The sequence below is a fragment of the Rana temporaria genome, chromosome 9, assembly GCF_905171775.1.
Source record: "Rana temporaria chromosome 9, aRanTem1.1, whole genome shotgun sequence".
Classification (NCBI taxonomy): domain Eukaryota; kingdom Metazoa; phylum Chordata; class Amphibia; order Anura; family Ranidae; genus Rana; species Rana temporaria.
In genome coordinates, this window is record NC_053497.1 from 138,225,802 (window position 1) to 138,247,694 (window position 21,893).

At 42.8% G+C, this 21,893-nt stretch overlaps 1 protein-coding gene across 1 annotated transcript in view; it reads left to right on the forward strand.

Moving 5' to 3' along the window:
• The window catches only part of C9H9orf78 (chromosome 9 C9orf78 homolog), a 21,966-nt gene extending 73 nt beyond the window's left edge, over window positions 1-21,893 (forward strand). The window contains exons 1-9 of the mRNA XM_040324648.1: window positions 1-85; window positions 5,371-5,430; window positions 7,444-7,495; window positions 11,111-11,181; window positions 11,287-11,364; window positions 11,948-12,145; window positions 13,411-13,547; window positions 16,146-16,244; window positions 21,711-21,893. The exon at window positions 1-85 is cut by the window's left edge and continues 73 nt beyond it. Coding sequence (XP_040180582.1) covers window positions 1-85; window positions 5,371-5,430; window positions 7,444-7,495; window positions 11,111-11,181; window positions 11,287-11,364; window positions 11,948-12,145; window positions 13,411-13,547; window positions 16,146-16,244; window positions 21,711-21,802 — 872 coding nt within the window. The 3' untranslated portion in view covers window positions 21,803-21,893. The remainder of the gene's footprint in view (window positions 86-5,370; window positions 5,431-7,443; window positions 7,496-11,110; window positions 11,182-11,286; window positions 11,365-11,947; window positions 12,146-13,410; window positions 13,548-16,145; window positions 16,245-21,710) is intronic.

Genomic DNA, 21,893 nt, shown 5'->3' on the forward strand with positions numbered 1-21,893 from the left:
TGCCACCGGGGAAGAATTTTAGAAGACGGAGAGCCTCCAGCTCGGATGAAGAGAAGGAGGATGACGTGGTGACAACTGCGGTTAGGTGAGTGGAGGCACTGGGGACATGGAAGGATGTTATTAAAGGGGGGCCTCAGTTGTGCTGCATGGGGGACATGCTGGTGTTGTCTCCTGGTCTTGGAAGTTGTTTCAGTAAGTGAGCATCATATACAGTGGTGGTTGGTGGTATATTTTTTTTGGGTGGCGGCAAACAACCCACCCGCCGCCATGACACCCTGCGTCTCCTCTTCCTGGGCTTCATGTTGGCTTCCCCTGCATCTCCTCCCTCCTACTCCTCAGCGAACAATAGGATCATTTCTCCTCTTGGCCAATCGGCTGACGGGTCGCAGGACCTGCTTCCTGATTGGCCGGGAGGAGAATTAGGACGTCAGTAGCAAATATTAATTTACTATCGTCACGCAACTGGGTGGGCTCAGGGCGCAGTGCTCTGCGCCCCAAGCCCACCCTTTTTTTAAGCCAATTAGAGTCTCTGGCTCTAATCATGTGCTTCTAAAAAAAAAAAAACCCATTGGAATCCATGCGTCCTGCATGTAGATTGGGGGGGCATGCGCCCATGCCTAAATGGATGCGCCGCCACTGATCATATAAATACACTTTTAGGATGATGTTCTCCCATAGATGTCATATTGGACAGAAGAGGGAGGAGGTTTTATAAATTATCTGTGACCAAAGTCCCAGCATAGATCTGATGACCCATATACAATTGGGCATATGGCAACCAATCAGCTTCTATCTTCAGCTTGTTCAGTTAAAGTGGAAGTCCAGGCACCATCTAACTTATCTTACCCATAACCACTTGATACAAAATAATGTTCTTTATCAAGGAACATACATTCCACATTAATAATTATGCTACTAAAATGAGTGTGTGCTGTAAATTTCTGCTTTAACCCATTCCAAATCACACTATAGCCAAAAGACGACTACAGCGTGGGCTTACTTTCCCAGGAGGACATCCATGGACGTCCTCCTGTGATTGTGCTGCAGCGGCATGCTCTGTGATCACTCATGCCGCGTACACACGGTAATTTTTCGGGTTGTAAAAAACAAAGTTTTTTAAAAATGTAATTTAAAATGATCGTGTGTGGGCTTCAGAGCATTCTTCGGGGTCTGAAAAACGACAATTTTTTTCGAACATGCTCTATTTTTTTAACGAAGTTTTAAACAATGTTGTTTTTCGGGTTGTAAAAAATGGTCGTGTGTGGGCTAAAACGGCGTGAAAAACCCACGCATGCTCAGAAGCAAGTTATGAGACGGGAGCGCTCGTTCTGGTAAAACTACCGTTCTGAATGGAGTAAGCATATTCATCACGCTGTAACAGACAGAAAAGGGCGAATCGTCTTTCACTAACACAAAATCAGCTAAAGAAGCCCCAAGGGTGGCGCCATCCGAATGGAACTTCCTCTTTATAGTGCCGTCGTACGTGTTGTACGTCACCGCGCTTTGCTAGAGCATTTTTTTCCCACTATCGTGTGTAGGCAAGGCCGTTTTTAATGATGAAGTTGAAAAAAAACGTTGTTTTTTCTAGAGGCTGAATAACTTTTTTACAACCTGAAAAATGATCGTGTACGTGGCATGAGTCTTTTGGACTCCGCTGATCACTGATTGGGGTATAGGGCAGTGACGGTCCATTAAGCAGGGCACAGGGGCGCTGCCCTCCTATCCATGCGTCCAGCCCCCTAATCTACATGCACACCCTCAACGCATGGATTCCAATGGGAGTTCATCCCCTTTTTTTTTTTTTTTTTTTTTTTTTTTTTTTTAAAGCATGTTATTAGAGCCCAATGCTCTAATAGGCTTCAAAAAAGTGTGGGCACCAGGCGCAGAGCACTGTGCTCCAAGCCTATCCAGTTGTGTGACAATAGCGAATGAATACTTGCTATTGTTACACCGATTCTCCTCCTGGCCAATCAGGAAGCGAGTCCTGAGACCCGTTCCCCGATTGGCCAAAAGAAGAAGCGATCCTATTGGCCTGGGAGGAGAAAGACGCATGGCATCTGTGATGCACAGAAGGAGATGCAGGGGAAGCCGCCACCCGCACCATAGATGGGGTAAGTGTGGGGCTGGTAACCGAGCAATCGACTAGGGGGAGCCGGGTGACATGACCGACCCATCCAATGTTGATATTGTGTCAGTTTTTTTTCCCGTGCAGAAAATTGCATACACAGATTCCTGCGCAGAAGAAAAGGGTGAGGTGTGAACATGGCACATAGAGAACCATTGTGTTTTTTTTTTGTTTTTTTTTGAGCCCTTGCAGAATGCGTGCAGAAAAACTGACATCTCTGCACAATGGCGTGAACTAGGCCTTAATGGTTTACCTAGCTATACCTGCAAAAGGGGGTCAGCCTGCAGTGATCTAGCAGGATTTGATTTTCTGACTAAAGTTCCACTTTAAGGGTTAGTTCACCTTTATAGAAAAAAAATGTAAAGATGAACTAGCACAACATTCCCCCCTTCCCCTTGTCCTGGCTGTACATACCTCCAGGGTTCCTGAGTTGTCAGTACCCCCGCAGGGCCGCAGCCAGTTTAGCATTTTGGAGATTTGAAATCCTGCTCTTCTCCAGGATGGACCAAATCCATTTACTGTAACAGCACTGACCAATCAGAATCAATCTGGTCCATCCTGGAAGCACTGCACACAGAAGAGCGGGGGTTACAAATCCCTGGACTGCAGGACCAACTGTGGGGGTGCTGACAGCTTAGCAACCCCAGAGGTAAATACAGTGGGGACCAGGGGGTGGAGAAGATGTCCCGTGTGAGTTCACCTTTCCATTTTTTTTGTAAAGGTGAACTAACCCTTTAAAAAGGCTCCCTACCCCAAAAACCTTTTCTGGCTTATCTGTGTAAGAAAAAGATCTGTATTAAAAAAGTGTAGCGCCTTTTACTGTAAAAAAAAGTGTAGCGCAGCCTATCATCATGTGTGACTAATGGTGGAAACCTCCTCTATAAATATCAGTGATAATCATTCGCCATCACAATCTGAAGTAATAAACTCAAGCACAATAATTAATTGAGTGTTATGATGAAAATTCATAAAGTATCATGTAACGTGCACCTTATAAAAGAAGATTGCACCCTAAAGCAACACAGAACAAGAATTTAAAAAAATTGATAAATGCAAATGGCACTATTTGAATAATTCATAAACATGCAGTGCATATAGTGATAGAAACTGGCTTAACCACCTGAGCTCCATACGGTTTTACTCCCGTCATGACGGTATTCAGCACTGCGCTACTTTAATTGGCAATTGCGGGGTCATACAACACTGTACCCCGACTTTGACAGCCGCGGGAGCCAATGGCACCTCTGCTGTGTCTCAGCCATTTAGGGGGAGTCCCGGACAGCCGAGTTGGGGCTCGGGTAAGTATTAGGGGGACTGCCACACACGGAAGGCTTTTTATTTTAAGGCATAGAATGCATTAAGATAAAAAACCCTTTGCCTTTACACCTCCTTGAGGTGTGTGCCTAACAAGTGTAATCTGTGCTGCTTTTTACTACAAATCCTTCTTCCTTCTCTCTGCTTCATAGGGAGAAGAAACAAAGAGAGTTTCCTCTGTACAGAGCCCTGTGTTTTGTCAACACAGGACTCTGGACTGTGATTGAACACAGCCGATCAACAGTTCCTGGCCATGAATCATTGGCCGGAACCTGCTGATAAAATCCCACTGTGTCTAATCACAGCAGGATTCGGAGGAGGCTAGAGACCTACAGGTACGTCTTTGTGCCTGCAGGATCCACCCGTCTGCAGTATAATGGTCCTGAGGAGGTTAAACCGCGCTCAATATTTCCACTCGCATTTTGCGAGTAGAAAATGATGGCTGGCGAGCATGGGCTGCCTCAGAGGAGGGGGGTGAGCACCTCCGCCAGGCGGGGTTGAACGGGAGCCGTTCTCCCAGCCAGAGGAAGAGGGGAAAAATAAGTCAAGCTGGCCGAACATCAGAGAGCAGGAATTGCCCACTGTAGCAGCTTTCATTTAAATTGCTCACTGTCGCACAGTCCCACCTCCTCGCATTTGTTAGACAGAACACCGGTCCAATGCTGGGAGGCGCCGCGGGACTGTGTGACGTGAGCAGCGCCGGAAACCCAGCAATTCAAATGAAAGCTGCTACAGCGGGCAATCCCCGCTCTCTGATCAGCCAGCTCGACTCTTCTTCAGCACTGCTCACGCTGTATTGACGGGCACTGCTCACGCTGTATTGATGGGCACTGCTCACGCTGTATTGATGGGCACTGCTCACGCTGTATTGACAGGGACTGGTGAGGCTGTGCTGAGGGTCACTGTTAAAGTTGTTGTTAATATTTATTTTTGTAACTTAATTCTGCATTACCATTTTAAATGTCATTTTGTGAGATAATTTATGAGGGCATGTTTAGGGGCGTAATTAGGGGTGGGGTGACTGGTGGCGAATAACCATTAAGGCCTGGCAAGTAGCTCAGTACTTTGAAATGTTGTGCCCTGGGTTAAATAAATAATAAAGTTCAATTGACTTGTTAGTATACTGCTTGTTAGAACAATATGTATCCCGAAGCAACTGCACCACGTGTTCTCCACCACCAGCAGTATTCTAAGCTCACCTCCAAATTAGACCTAAAACTAGGTCACTGCACACCTTCCCCCAACTGGTATGGGATATCCCCTGATTCACCCGCTCCTTCTGCTCCAATTAATTGGATCCTCAGACATTCATAGCTCAAATAGAATCATTGCACTTTACCATAAATAAAGAATACAATTTTTATTAAAACCCAAAAATTACACTCTCATGGATAAGTGCACATGGCTATATGACTTGGATATACGGTGTGCTGCCACCTTAAGAAGCTTTAGGAAATCGGCATCACCTTTCAACCACGCATCTCAACCTCATTTGTGCTTTAGTGTGATGACATCATTGACTGCGTTGACGCATTTCGACACTCGTCATGTGACTTCCTCAGGGTGGTCTCCTTGAGGATCCTAGTCCTTCTCTGTTAAAAAAAAAAAGAGGATCCTAGTCTTTACACGCCCAAGCTCATCGCGCAACAACTAGGAATTTCCTCACATGTCCCGTTTTTGGCTATGGGACAGGAAGTGAAGGATGATTGGATATCAAAGGACCAGTAGCATACTGGCTAGGTCAACCCTGAGCTATCCTCTCCTATTAGGCAGCTCCCTCTTCACTGTGCAGTGGACTAAAACCTAACCAGATTTCAGTGCTGTTCCAGCTCTGAACCTTGCTTTTTAAGGATCTGCAATGGCCAACAATGAGCAGAAATGGGACTTTTATTCAAACCTGAGTAATAAAAATGTGATTATTTATTTTGCAGAAAGAAGCTTGAAGCGGCAAAGGAAATTCAGAACCTGAGAAGAAGACAAAATGGTGTCAGGTAGGGGGTGCAGCTCAAATAAATCGTAGATGCAGAACGCTGTTATCCAGTGTCTTGTTATTAAATTGACTTTAGAACAGGCTGGATGAAAATCTATTTTATTTTTTCAATCGGATTTTTTGGATTTAAATCCCTCCCTTTTTTTTTTTTTATTAACTTTAAGGAGCACCTGTCAATTCAGATCCATCATGGCAGCGTCTGTTAGCGGGCATCCACTCACCTACTGCCGCCACGTCCCTCACCTTGTTGTATCACTGCCGCATCACCAGCCGTCCCATTAAACTGAATGGGACTGTTGGTGAGTCAGCAGCGGGTCAGAAGAGGAGCCACTGCGGAACAGAGATGACAGTTGCTCTTTAAAAATTATGATTTAAATCAAGCCGTTTTTACTAATGATTTAAATTGTCATTTAAATCAAATCCACCCTATTTTAAAATCAGCAAAGATATGGTTTGTGCTCAGTTATTCGTGCCATTTTTATTTTTATTTTTTTGGGGTTAGTGTTTGTTTAAAGCTATGGGGTTTTTGATCTGGATTCGAAACAGATACCTAAAGGTCCTGCGTTTATGTACAGCAGTAGGAACCTCTTATGCAAACAGCGACCAGCTTCCAGGGTATCTGGTTCTTGTCTGCCCTCCGTCTATGTTTGACTAATGGTCGTGAGGCTTTCAATAACAGTGACAGGCCAATAGGGAGACACAGGAGCCTGTAGGGCCGATGCCAGTGACCATGGAAGCTTGTGACTGTAGGAAGACCATTAAAATATTCAAGGACACATTTTGAGTAGGAATTAAACGTCAACACACCAAGGTACTTTGAAAAAGCTTCATATCCCCGCAGAAGGATCCTGCAAGAGTGGCCGTTTGCTTAACCACTTCAGCCCCGGAAGGTTTTACCCCTTTAATGACCAGGTCCTTTTTTGCGATATGGCACTGCATTACTGGCAATTGCGCGGTCGTGCAACGTTGTACCCAAACAAAATTGATGTACTTTTTTTCCCACAAATAGAGCTTTCTTTTGGTGGTATTTGATCACCTCTTCGGTTTTTATTTTTTGCGCTATAAACAAAGACTGACAATATATATATATATATTTTTTTTTACTTTCTGCTAGAAAACATATCCAATAATTTTTTTATTTTTTTATATCAAATTTCTTCATCAACTTGGGTCAATATGTATTCAGCTACATATTTTAGGTAAAAAAAATCCCAATAAGCATATATTGATTGGTTTGCACAAAAGTTATCGCGTCTACAAACTATGGGATATTTTTATGGCATTTTTATTTATTTATATTTTTACTGGTAATGGCGGCTATCAGTGATTTTTAGCGGGATTGCGGTGGACAAATCGGACACCTAACTGACAAATTTTTTTGGAACCAGTGACATTATTACAGTAATAAGTGCTTAAAATATGTGCTGTTACTGTACTAATGACACTGGCAGGGAAGGGGTTAAAATCGGGGGCGATTAAAAGGTTAAGTGCCCTCCTAGCTGGTGCTTGCTTACTGTGTGGAGGATGGTCTGACTGGATGAAGACAGAGATCGGTGTTCCTGCTTGGTAGGAACACCAGATCTCCACCATCTTCTCTATCAGAACAGCGATCTGCCTTGTTTACATAGGCAGATCGCCGTTCTGCCTCTCTGGGAAACGGTCGCGGGTGGCCGCCAGACATCGGTTCCGCAGGACCTGCTGATTGGCATCCCTCAGTGCGCGATCGCGCCTCCAGAGGCACGTGCTCACAAACCACCCAGTGTCTATTGCACAAAATTATTTATAGGGACGTTATTTCGTGCAATAGAGCCGACCTGCCACGGTAAGTATGCGGTAGGCAAGTGGTTAGATGGGACAAATATACATTTTATCCACTTCATTATAAACTTCAAAATGCTATTTTTAAAATATTTAACAAAATAATGATGGTTAACTGAAATCATTATAATCTTCCTCTTTCCTAGTAAGTTTTTTTAAATTAATGGTTTATTACAAAATATTATTTAATCCGCAGTGCCGCAGCGCTTCTGGTGGGGGAGAAGTTACCGGAAGACTCAATGCTAGCGGTAAGTTTAACCTGAGATATCTGTAGGCTGCTTATGTCAGTGTAAGCAATTCTATTCAAGCTTGTTGAGATTTCAGAACCCTGTTCATGGCTTTGCAGGCTATATTGTGCACAACTAACTCCGGACCTATTCATGGATCATATGCAGTTTAGTGTAAAGGTTCTTTCCATTAGGTGTTTTATGAAAATCTAAATAATTTCCTACCTGACAATTCATTTGAATTCATGTTACATTGACTGTTCATCATATATGAAGCGTAAAGTGTTTTCTCTAGACCAAACTTTTTTTGTTTTGGATAGAGTGGGGACGTGTTGGACCCTTTGTCATGTTTTTTTGCCAATTTTGTCCCTGTTGGGGAGATTCGCCCCTCCTATTTGAAGTGATGGGAAATCTAAACTTTAGAGTTGTTCCCAAAGCAAGAGGTAATCTGGAACCTCCCTCTCGCTTATTGCTGTTCCTTTTTTGACAGGAAATTAAGAAAAATTTCCCCAATGGTACACAAATGGTAAAATATAAAAATGGTAGGGGTTTTAAGCTTTTCCTACTTTACACAAAATTGAAGAAAGAAGTTTGGGCTACATAAACATTCAATGCTGACCTCTGGAGAAAGTTTAAAACTACCCTTGCAATCGGGCTCCACCTGCATTGGAAAGGTAAAGTGTCACTAAACACAGATAACTTTATATGTATCATCAGCACATGCACCAGTAAAAGTAATGCCCTATAGCAGTGGTCATCAGCCCTGTCCTCAAGGCCCACTAACAGCAGGGCTGTCTTAATGAGAGGGCACTGCCCAGGGGCCCCAGCTGCATGGGGGCCCCTGCACTTTCCCCAAAGCAGGGTGTAGAGGGGTCAGAGTGCAGGGGGGATATCTGGGGTGTAGAGGGGTCAGAGTGCAGGGGGGATATCTGGGGTGTAGAGGGGTCAGAGTGCAGGGGGGATATCTGGGGTGTAGAGGGGTCAGAGTGCAGGGGGGATATCTGGGGTGTAGAGGGGTCAGAGTGCAGGGGGGATATCTGGGGTGTAGAGGGGTCAGAGTGCAGGGGGGATATCTGGGGTGTAGAGGGGTCAGAGTGCTGGGGGGATATCTGGGGTGTAGAGGGGTCAGAGAGCTGGGGAGATATCTGGGGTGTAGAGGGGTCAGAGTGCAGGGGGGATATCTGGGGTGTAGAGGGGTCAGAGTGCTGAGGGGGATATCTGGGGTGTAGAGGGGTCAGAGTGCTGGGGGGATATCTGGTCTGTTTACCTGCGTTGTCTCCATTGTAGGGGCCCCAGAGCATTACTTTGCCCAGGGGCCCATGATGCTATTAAGACGGCCCTGACTAACAGGTCAGGTTTGCAAGATACCTGAAATACATCACAGGGTGATATAATTTGCTTCTCAGTGATTGCAGTATTCTAGTCTGCATCTATACATAAAACCTGGCCTGTTAGTGGGCCCTGAGGACAGGGTTGATGACCACTGCTCTATAGCACATTTCAGAATAATACTCCCAAATACCTGGTTTCCGGCACCATTGTGGCATGGAGATTGCACTCCCTATCAAGCAGAGACATGGGGGCAAAAAGCAAGCAGCAGGGCAGACATTTGTGCCAACTATACTCCTGGATGTAGTTTGTATTGATTTCACTTGGCAGCACAGAGCCCAACGAATTGCAATAACAAAAAGTGTAATTAAACAATAATAAAAATATTTTTTTACTGAAGTAATCATGAAATACTTTCTTTGTTTAATCACATTTTATTGAACATTTTTTCAGTTTTACATACAGGTTCCACTCATGGCATAGAAAGATAGCCTAAGCATGCATAGCCATTCTAGGTGACACTTATTCCTCAGGCATGACTCTCAAATGCATAACTCCTGGGTATATAGAGAGACAAAGATACTAAGCAAAGAGAGGGAAGACTGTTAGGAATAGCAACATCCAAACTACTAGGAATTTTTACCCATTCTTCCATATTAATTTATTGCTATTATCAAGTGTTCCTGATACACTTCTGCCTAAACACAGCAGACACAGATAAAGTAAGACAAAACAGAGAAAAAAAAAGGTCAGACATATCCAAACCTATCCAGACCTACATATTCCTCTGGGCCGACCCACACCGCGCCATACCCATCAAGCCCAATCGCGTCCTTCTCACACTTATTTTACAACTAACATCTCAAGATGTCTGCGCTAAGATCTCGATCCAGGGTAGCCACACTTCCATAAAGTTATGATAATATCCCTGATTACTTGCTGTTATTTCCTCCATTCTTTTTATTTGGTTAATTTCAGCTACCCAGGGAGGCGATAGTGGAAGCCCTTTCTTTCTTCAATCTTGTGCCATGTGATATTAATATTCTCCTTTGCACGCATTTTGAAGCCTGAAATGCTAATCTTTTTTTTATGGTGGAGGAGTTTGTATAGATGCAGAGCGATGTAATCATCCCTGCTGGAAACGACCCACAAGCTGACACACAATCACTTGGGGCAGATAGTAGCTTTCGGGATTGAAGGTTAAGGTAAGGAAACCTGCTTTTTAATGGTACCCCAGACATGAGCATTTTGAGTGAGAGGGCAGGAAGCGCTAAGGGGGCGAATGGGCCTGCAGTCCCAACTTTTAATGATTTGTGACTAAAAAGATCAGAACGTGTGGATCTTAAATTGCAGCTGCTAGACATCTCAGACAGAGAAGCTACATGGTTATGTTTGACTTTGGCCTGTGGTGACATCCAGCCCATTGCAAACATTTATTTTGCCTCCAGCATGAGGCCTTGAGATGGAGCTGATGCTCCGAGTGCATAGCCAGTCTTTCCTGTTAGCCTATCACCTCCTGAGCTTCCTGGCTGTCTCCGGTGACGTCACATCCGCTCTTGTGGTTCTTCCTGGATCCAGGGGAGCTATACAGCCTGCACACAGAACTTACAACAACTGCGGCCCACGCATACAGCGTGATGTCTGTGCGATAGACCAGAGGAGCCTTGCAAAGCATCAGATGAGCTTTACCTTCATTTACTCTTTGTGAGTGTTTTTAAATTTTTGCAATAAATTGTGCATTTATCTACTACACTTAGGTCGGCGCCTCCTGTCTTTTTTCTCTTCAATTGCCTCTAGCAACTGCCTGTGAAAAAACTCTGCAGCTGGCTGACAGTGGATATGCCGGTCTGTTTTTTCCTAATACGGAGACTGATGATGTGTTGCCTTGCCCCCAGCATTTACAGGAGAACTTCCTCCATCTAGACCTGCTCTGCCTCCTGGCTTCACCCCTGCTGCTCTGCACCCTGATAGGACTCTGCTGGGCCCACATGGATTTAAGGGGGGCTGTGATGGGCACTTTTGTATGTAATGGGAGTCTTTGATGGACTTTCCTGGATGTAAATGGGGACTCTTAATGGGCATTACTGAATACAACTCTTCAGTAACTCGTTATAAAACAGTTTTTTTTGAGCCCATGAAGAATGTTTGTAAAAAAAAAGGCACTTGTACTGTAATGTTTGGAGACCCCTGAGGTAGGTTATTGCTTTTCTAAGTTTTTCAGAAAAGGGACTGGTTCATTTTAAGCTTGGTTTACTGCATGATGTTGGCAAGTGTATTGGTCAAATTTTAGATTATTTTGTTTTGCAGGACGATCCTTTCAAAACCAAAAGTGGAGGGATAGTGGACATGAAAAAACTGAAAGAGATTGGAAAGGATAGGTAATGGTCTTCTCTGCAAATATTAACTTCCTGGTATTTGGTTATTTACTGTTTGAGATGTGTGACGCAATGTGACTTATCTTTGTAATGTTCATTCTTCTTTAGGATTGGAGATGAAGAAGATCTGAACTTGGGCACATCATTTTCAGCAGAAACGAACCGGCGGGATGAAGATGCTGACATGTAGGTTTGGGGAGGGGTACAACATATTTAACGTGCTCTGATAGTTAAGTGAAAAAACATTGATATAGACTTGTCTTTTAATTGGTATATTAAAGCAGACCTCCATCCAAAGTGCACAATCCAATCCAATCCTAGACTATTTGTCTAGTTAGCGCCGGACGGCAAGGATTTAATTTATTGTTTTCTTTATTTTTTTAACCTGCAAACCTTTTAATAAAACCTGGCATCCGCCAGACTTAAAAAGAAAGTGCCTGCTTGCGGACTGTCATTCAGAAAAGGTGATCCTCACAAGCTAATCTCCCACACAGTGTAAAATTGATTAGCCATATGATGTATGGGCAGACAGCTTACATTGACAGTAGGCAGGAGACCTGCATGGCATCAGCGATCTACTGATCGCTGGTGCAATGCTTTCCAGGCTCTTAAAACAAAACTAAAATTTGTAATTTTATCATTTGGAATCTCCCCTTCATTGGTATACAGTTATTTGCATGCTCATTGTGTGCTACCTTCAGTTCTCTTTATGCTGAGTTTCTGCCCTGTGTCTTAACCTTACCAATGCCACTGTTGTTGTTGCTTTTAGGATGAAGTACATTGAGACCGAGCTAAAAAAGAGAAAGGGAATCATTGAGAATGAGGAGAAGAAGGTGAAACCTAAGAGTGCAGAAGATTGTTTGTATGAGCTCCCAGATAGCATTAATGTATCTTCTGCCAAGAAGACGGAGGAGATGTTATCCAACCAGATGCTGAGCGGAATCCCAGAGGTTGACTTGGGTATAGAGTAAGTGTCATGGTCGCTTTTGTAGGCATATGCAAATTATTCAAAAGATAAGTCCTCTTGCAAAACACCTTAAGCTCCTTAATGTATCCAGGCCAATTAAGCAAGTTTGCAAATGCACACTTGCTTTGTCTTCATTTATTGTGCTGTCCCCTGTGATCTTTACTCGTACCTCCTCATCTAGAATAATTTTCTTGTTTAAAAAAAAAAAGCTAGTTGCTCATTATGAAATACTTGCCTTAGAACGAAGCCTTCCAGCGGCATGTGCACACCGCTGAGAAGGCTGACCTCTTTCCCAGGGTTTCTTCTGGGTTTGCAGACATTGGCTTTGTGATTGGGCGAAGCTGCGATTACGTTCACGGCACAGGGCTCGGAAGGAACAGCACCCCTTCAAAGCGCATGCGCCAGTGATATCTGGGTGCATGCAATGTAAATATCTCCTGCACGTTTAGGAGATATTTACACTACATAAATGTAAGCCCTAATATAGGCTTGTCTATAGGTAAATGTCTGCAGGGGAAGTTTACTTCCTCTTTAAAGAGGAGCTCCACCCTCAAATATACTTGTACATCAGTAGTTTTTAAAAAATGTCATTAGTCCATTAACAAAAAAAAATTTTTTTTACATGCCTTTAAACTGTTGTTGCTAGGCAGATTAGTTAATCTTCGCTCTTCCTGTACCACAGAGGTTGTGCTTTCTAGCCTACACAGCTCAGACTCCTGGGAATGTAGTGTCATAATTTCCCCAGAGTCTGTGCGCTCCTAAGGACAGTACAGGTGCCGTTTGCAGCGCCATGTTTAATAAGGTCACAAAGCCCTTACTTTTCATTCATCTGCAGGACGAGAGAGATCATCGTTGTCATAACGGGGCGGGTTTTTGTTCCTCCGCCACCTGTTGTTGTTATGACAACGGCACAAACAATAGCCGCTACGAGCGGCGCTCTAATGCGCATGCACGGGATTTAAAGCTTACCCAGCATGCACATCCACATTAAAGGCATGTGCTGTACAAAATGGATGATTAGAGGAAATGACATTGAATCAACCAAATCTGAGAAGCATAGTAGTAATTATTCAGGGCCATTCCATAATCCCTTTTACTATAGGGTTATGGTTATCTCCTTCGACCATTTCCTATATGATGGTTGAATGGTGATGTTTTCATTTCTTGTTACTTTGCTTTTCTGGATGTTTTTTAATTCAGCTTTATGTTGTGATATGCATTGTTTTATTTTTTTGTTTGTTTTTTCATTTGTTTTTGTTTTTTAGTGCAAAAATAAAGAATATCATCTTCACAGAGGAGGCTAAAGCCCGTTTATTGGCTGAGCAGCAGAATAAAAAGAAGGACAAACAGACTTCCTTTGTACCTACCAACATGGCTGTCAATTATGTTCAGCACAATCGATGTAAGAGAAATAGCTGAAAACGGATTACTCATTGTACTTTGAGGCAATCTCTGCTCTAAGTCTAATTTCTGAACATGAACCTTTTCTTATACAGCATTCCAGGTTTATCGGTATGTCAGGGAATGTGGGCAGCAGACTTAAAAACGAATGCCGGGATAAAATGAATTGAAGGAAAAGCCCCTCAGAAAGTGAATGTGCAAACCTGTATATTTGCAGTGTGATAAGATTAGCCATAAAGTAATGTTTATGTGCAGCACACCTAAGGAGGAAACAGAATGCACGTTTTTTTTTTTTTTTTCAGGTATAAAAATGTGCATTCACAATTTTTATTTATATATATTTTTTTTTTTTAAGCCTAAAAAAAACATTGCACCAGTGATCACTGATGTCATGTAGATCTCCTACAGACTGTCAGTGTGAGCTGTCTGCCCTGTACATCGTACGGCCAGGCAGTTTCACACTGACAGGAGGACTCGATGAACTACTGCAGCGCTCAACAGTGCCATGGTAGTACATTGAGGACTACAAGCGGACAGCCACATGTATGTCAGGGCTTGTAGTTCATTCACACAGATGTGAGATGTGTGAATGAATGACGCAGCTCATCACGGCCGTGCTGACAGCTAGTTAGGGAACTTCTCCCCGTATTGCTGTCAGAGAGAGAAGGGAACAACGAGCGGCTGCAGCAGTAGGATGATGCAACATGTTTCCAATGGTCAACTTATCCTTTAACCGTTTGATCAGCCTGATGTTAACCCTTCCTACACAGTGTCAGTGCAGTTACAGTGCATATTATTATCACTGATCACTATTGATGTAGCTGGTAATGTCAGTGGCAGTTAGTCCGTTCACCCCAGTGTCAGATTGCCTGCTGCACTGTCCCGAATCACAGTCCTGTTATAAGTTGCTGGTCACCGACCGTAGTATAAAATAAATAAAAATTCCAGTATCTATACCATAATTTGTAGGCGCTATTACCGCATGATTCCTTTAGAAACGGCACGATCGCGCCCTTTCTAAAGTGCACATGCGCCGATTACATCGGCACACGCGTATATTGCAAATGTCTACTAAACCTGCACGGTTTAGGAGATATTTACAATATACGCGTGTGCCGATGCATTTCCAGCACCTACAGGTAAGCCTATATAGGCTTACCTGTAGGTAATTGGTTGTACAGAGTTTTATTTTTTTTTTCATTTAGCAAAATGACTATGCAGCTCGTGAGGAGGTCTCTTTACTAACTGTTCAATGTTGGTACATCGATCTCCCCGCTGTGCTATTGTGTTATGACATGGTGACCACCCACCACCACAACACATCTGTCAACACTCGCAGCCATTGACGCTAATCGGCTGCAGGTTTCCCATCATGCTCGTGTAACAAATGCCGTGAAATCGTCTTCTGCCAAACAAGGACCCGAGACACGGCCGAATGTCGGCTAGTATCTTCTGTACTGGCTGATTTGGGCTGATATTTGGCCTATGTGTACGGAGATTTAGATGTGGTGGCTGCATTCATTTTCATTTTAGACAAGTACAGAAATGCAGTGTCTATGTCACTTCCTGTGGGCTAAAATAAAAGCACAAACATTGTTATGGTTGGGTAAACTACTAGTCCCATCAGGTTTAACTTCCATGTAGCCTTGGCTAAGGTAGAGGGAGGGCGAACCTCCAGTTGTATAATTTAATGGAGAATGGTCAGGGATACCTCCTGAGGGCATAGTGTTTTTTTATTTTTTAAGATGGTTTTATTAATTTTTTTGCATTAACATAAAAAATAAAAACTTTGGTTATTCATTGCATCGTAATATTGCAGAAATACACGCGAGTGGTCAATAAACAGATTTCATTTTACATGTCTATAGCCGTTTCTGAGGGCATAGTAATATATAACGGTCAACAGTAAATGAGCATAGGTATAGGTCTATACATGACAATGAGGAATGGGCCTTAGAAAAATTAGAAAATTTGCTTTTCTTTTGGGTGCTTGGTGCGCCACGGAACCATCCAGCCCACTTTGTCTATAATTTTTTTTCAAAGTAGTGAGATGGGTCCCCCCTCCCTGCTGTAGCAGGCAGGTGCTTGTCCAAAGCAGGGTCTATGTAAGAATTACTATCTCTTATCACGAATGGGGGTATTTCTGGATCTCTCGATTGATACTCAAGTAATGCCCTAGTCCAGTGGTTCTAAACTCCTGTTCTCAGGGCCCACTAACAGGCCAGGTTTGCAAGATAACTAAAATCCACCACATGTGATATCATTTGCTGCTCAGTGATTGCAGTATTCTAGTCTGCATCTCCCCAAGGTAATACTTAAAAATCTGGCATATTGGTGGTTCTTGAGGGCAGGAGTTGAGAACCACTGCCCTAGTCCCATCAGTTATAAATTCCAGCCTGTGTAATAACCATGGTTCCCTCCATAGATACAGTGGAGAAAAGAGTGTAGACATGAAGGGACTGGTAAGCTGCGATACATTATTTTTTGTTCTTGGGTTTATATACGCTTTAAGCTGGTTGCTTCTATACACATATCTAACCTTTTTAAACATTGTAGATTTTCTGTAATCCCATATACTTTTTTTTCTTTTGCTATCCAGTTTACCAGGAGGACGTGAGTACTCCCATAAGACGCTACAAAGAGGAACCCAAAGCCCGACCTCTCCGTGTAGGAGACACAGAGAAGCCAGAACCAGAGAGTAAGTGCAACCTATGGGCAATAAATGTAAATCCTCTATTTCCCTTTTATAAATGTGTTATTAAATCCAAGGCATGCTCCCAAATGAAGAAAGAGAACATTTGTGTTGTGTGTTATACCAGGGGTCTCCAAACTATGGCCCTCCGGGTGTTCAGGAACTACAATTCCCATCATGCCTAGACATATCTGTGAATGTCGGAGTATTACAATGCCCCATGGGACGTGTAATTCTGCAACAGCCGGAGAGCCATAGTTTGGAGATCCTGTACTAGTTTAATACTTTTGTTTGATTTGTTTCAGTTTTAATGATTTTTCATATTTAGTCCTGTTTATCCCCAAGATTGCTCTCTGCACATTCCGGGGTAAATGCTAACCAATCACATATTTTATTTTTATTTTTTTAAGGAATTTGCCTTCTTTTGTTGTCATTATTGTCAGATATCTAATTTCCAGTACTCTTAGGCCCCGTACACACGACCGAGGAACTCGACGTGCCAAACACATCGAGTTCCTCGTTGAAGCCGCCGAGGATCTCGGCGGGCCGACTTTCCCATTGACTAACGAGAAAATAGAGAACATGTTCTCTTTTCGGCCCGACGAGTTCCTCGTCGGCTTCCTCGCTGAAAAGTGTACACACGACCGAGTTTCTCGGCAGAATCCAGCTCCGACCGAGTATCTGGCTGAATTCTGCCGAGAAACTTGGTCGTGTGTACGGGGCCTTAAAGTGAACTTGTGCTTGCATCCAGGGACGGGAACACAACAGGTTCCCTTATCTGCCAGTTTCCCCATACCATTCTTCCCTCCTGTGTCTCTGTTCATCTCAGTATGGGAAGCATGTTGTCCATTTCCTTTCATCCTACGTTACAGTGCCGGTTATTGGTTATTGGAAGCTAATGCACGATTTGGTACTCCACAGGAACAGAGAAGGAGCCCTTAGCCTTGTATAAGCCTTCTCAGGGATTCCTCTCTTCTTTCCAAACTTCCAACTACAGAACCAGGAATAGAAAAGGAAAGTGATTATGTACACTGGGGAAGGGGAATAGTGGTGGCAGCAAACTGAGCCTGTTTCCTTGCTCTGCTTTGACAAACCACAGATTCACTTTACCGCTAAGTACTCACAAGAAGTATGGGAGAGGCTTATTCTTAACACATTCACAAGACTAAAATATCTACGCTGCTCAGCCTAATACGTCTAATCGGCAGAAGTTGATGCTGGGAGTGGATAATAGTTGGCATCACTGGAAGTTTAATTGCAGAGAGCCTATCAGAATGGCGAGATGATTTTGCTATCGGTTAATGAAACGGTTCTTTATGGTAATAGAGACTGAACTGTGGAAGGTTCAACCATAGCAATTGGAACGTGGTGATGTACAACACTACGACGAGCTGAGAAAATGAAGTTCAATGCTTTCGAGCATGCGTCAGAATTTTGCGTGTCTGAATTGCTACAGTCGGATATCCCCGTCAGAAAATTTGAGAACCAGCTCTGTCTTTTTTGGTGGCGGAAATTCCGACAGCAAAAATCAGATGGAGCATACACACGGTCGGAATTTCCATTCAAAAGCCCACATTGGACTTTTGCTGTCGGAATTTCCGATTGTGTGTACGGGGCATTAGTCAACATATAGAAATGTTAATTGTGTACCCTTTGCCTTAAATCTCCAGTAAAAAAATTGTGTAGCTGAGCTGGGGCTAATTTGCTGCATTGTAAGACATCTGTCACCACAAGGACACCCAGTCAGACATGCTGCATTTTATCATAGCACACCATGCCAAATCGCATGACAATATATAGCAGCACATTTCCATGTATGAAGTGTGCATTTTGTACACTTCAAAAAAAGTTTGTAAAAAAAAAAGGGAGACGCGTGATGCACTGAATCACGCACCACACTGCCCTTACCACGGCCGGCAACCGATAGCTGCCAGAGCGGTAAAGCACTCTGGCATCTTTCCATTCCTATGTTGTGAAGTCCTGTGTGTCCTGGGGGTTGGGGACCCCTGATCTAAAGTAATGTTGCATTTGACTACTAGTCTCATGATATTTGGAGTGAGATTTGGCAATGTCACTACTGTGCTGCTTGCTAGAGTGAAAGCTGTACCTGAGAACTTGCATTCCAGGGGCTCCCTGCTTCTGATTCATTCTTTTGATATGTAAAGAATCAAACTACTTGTGCGCTAACCAACAATGGTACATTGCTAAAATATAAGACCAAGGAAGCCGCCAACATTATAGTGGGCACCCACAAGGGATGGCCAAACATTTATTTACTAGATTTGTCTAGCTCCAAAAAATCAAAAGGATATGTGCTTCCTATACCTCTCTTTCTGCTGCGCCAGGGAATGGGAGCATTCTAAAACTAGTAAGCAAAGCCCTGCTCATTTACCACTTCCACAAAGAGGCACAGGTTACAAGGCATGGTTCCTCATCAATTTGGGGGGAGGGGATTAGCTACAGGGGGTACACAGCAACAATAGTGACTAATCCATTGTCCTGCTTTTATTCGAAGAAAAAAAAGTCTGGGACAGCCGCACTCCAAAAAAAATTCCTTTTTAATAACTAGCATAACTAGCTATGAATAAGCACTGAGATACAGTGCGAAACGCGTCAGATTTTTGTTCTGATTCTTTTGGCCGTGGCATGTAATTTTGTGACAAATTTTTATTAAAAAGGAATTTTTTTTGAGTGCGGCTGTCCCAGCCCCTTTTTTTTTTTTTTTTTTTTTTTCTTCGAGTTTGCATTCTGATTGCATCGCCTGCACCCTTGGTTCGGATCCTAGGAGATTGGCTCTCTGGTTCTCTTGAGCGGTTATCTTTTCTTTCGTCCTGCTTTTATTATCGATCACAGCTTCCACTTTACAGGTCCTCTTTAATACCTGCATTCTGCTGTGCTAAAAAGCCTTGAATAAATGCAGAAACACAAATGGATTTAGTACAAAGCAGTAAAGTAAAGCAGTTGGGCTCATTCCTGCTATGTGGACCGGGAAAGATAGGTCCTGGACCTCTCTGCCTCTTATAGTGAGGGAAAAAAGTATTTGATCTCCTTCTGATTTTGTACGTTTGCCCACTGACAAAGAAATGATCAGTCTATCATTTTAATGGTAGGTTTATTTTTACAGCAAGAGACAGAACAACATAAATATCCATAAAAACGCATTTCAAAAAAGTTTTAGAAGTTGATATGCATTTTAATGTGTGAAATAAATATTTGACCCCTTTGCAAAACATGACTTGGTACTTGGTGGCAAAACCCTTGTTGGCAATTAGAGGTCAGACATTTCTTGTAGTTGAAATGGAAAAGGGGGAACAAACTGAGCAGGTATTAGCCTACTCAGAATAATTAGGACCTTGGGGAGATGTTGTGTCTATTGATAGGTGAGCATAGATAACACAAAATGTTTTGAAAAAATACAAAATGTATTAAATATAAATAAAATAACATGATCATACAATCATTTGCCCTTATAGAATGCTGGTTACAGAGTTGCTAGACGGAAATGGTGCTGGTCACCAACATGTTTCACTGTTAAGCATCATCAGGGTGCCGCATCCACCTAACTCTTCATCTGATCATATACAAAACGGAACGCAAAAAATGTCATCAGTATAGATCTGCATTAAAGGATTTTATACAGCATTATTTTTCATTTTTAAATCCTCAAATTATAATACTCGGTTATAGAGGTGAGCACAATGTATATAACCGAGTATTCTAATTTGATGGTAAAGCTGCCCATTCCTCTGGACAATAAGCCTCCAGTTCCTGTAAATTCTTGGGCTGTCTTGCATGAACGGCACGTTTTGAGATCTCCCCAGAGTGGTTCAATGATATTGAGGTCAGGAGACAGAGATGGCCACTTCAGAACCTTCACCTTATTCTCCTGTAGCCAATGACAGGTTGACTTGGCCTCGTGTTTTTGATCGTTGTCATGTTGGAATGTCCAAGTACGTCCCATGCACAGCTTCCTGGTTGATGAATGCAAATGTCCCTCCAGTATTGTTTGATAACATACAGCAGTGTTTCCCAACTCCAGTCCTCAAGGCACACCAACAGGTCATGTTTTCAGGATTTCCCTCAGATGAAACGGCTGTGGTAATTACTAAGGCAGTGAAACTGATCAAATCACCTGTGCAAAATAATGGAAAGCCTGAAAACATGACCTGTTGGTGTGCCTTGAGGACTGGAGTTGGGAAACACTGACATACAGCACTCATCTTGCCAACTATTTTGACCAAATTTTCCTGTGTCCACCTCCGTGTTTTACAGTAGGAATGGTGTACCTTTCATCATAGGCCTTGTTAAAACTTCTCCAATGAAGCGTTTATGGTTGCGGCCGAAAAGCTAAATTTTGGTCTCATCACTCCAAATGACTTTGTGTCAGAAGGTTTTAGGCTTGTCTCTGTGCTGTTTGGTGTATTGTAAGTGGGATACTTTGTGGCATTTGCATAGAAATGGCTTTCTTCTGGGGACTCGACCATGCAGCCCATATTTCTTCAAGTGCCTCCTTATTGTGCATCTTGAAACAGCCACACCACATGTTTTCAGAGAGTCCTGTATTTCACCTGAAGTTATTTGTGGGTTTTTCTTTGCATCCCGATGAATTTTCCTGGCAGTTGTGGCTGAAATTGAATTGGTCTACCTGACCGTGGTTTGGTTTTAACAGAACCCCTAATTTTCCACTTCTTGATTAGAGTTTGAACACTGCTGATTGGCATTCTCAATTCCTTGGATATCATTTTTATATCCCTTTCCTGTTTTGTACAGTTCAACTACCTTTTCCCCAGAGCCTTTGACAATTCTTTTCCTTTCCCCATGACTCAGAGTCCAGAAACGTCTGCGCAGCACTGGATGAAAGATGTAAGGGTCTATCAGGAGTCCACAAACTCATTGACCTTTTATACACACACACTAATTACAAGCAAACCGATCTAGGGCTGCAACTAACGATTATTTTCATAATCGATTAGTTGGCCGATTTATTGTTTTGATTAATCGGATAATAGCCTTTAATAAAAAAAAATTGAATTTTTACATTTTTTTGGGCCAATTTGTTGTTGGGCAGATTACAAAACACAAATTGCTGCAAAAACATGTTACATGCTTTTCCGCAGCTTCTCCATTGAAGTACATTGACCCAAAATAAACGAAATGGCACCGTTTTGCGTTAAAAAGTCCCCGCCCCTTTCCAAATACACAGCAGCTGAAAAAAATGGATGCTCCAGCTAAACATTAACCATGTGGGGTTTCCAAAGCGGCTGTCTGTGGGGAACCCCAGGAGATGAGGATCGGGGCTGCTCTGTGCAAAACCCTTACACCGAGCAGGTAAGTATAACATGTTTGTTATTTTAATAAAAAAAAAATGATCCTTTTACAACCCCTTTTTTTTAAGTTGCTTTTTTATAACTTGTTAATAAAGGGTACATTTAAAAATAATAATGTATTTGTCTTCTAATTATTCATCCTTAGAGTCTCCACCCAACCGCAAGCGTCCATCAAACGAAAAGGCCACGGATGACTATCATTATGAGAAGTTTAAGAAAATGAATAGGCGTTACTAAACTCTGCACCAAGGACTAGTCTGTAAAACTTCCATACAGCTGGCAAAACTTGTTCTATTCATATTGGCCTTCTGAAGCCTGTTTATAAAAA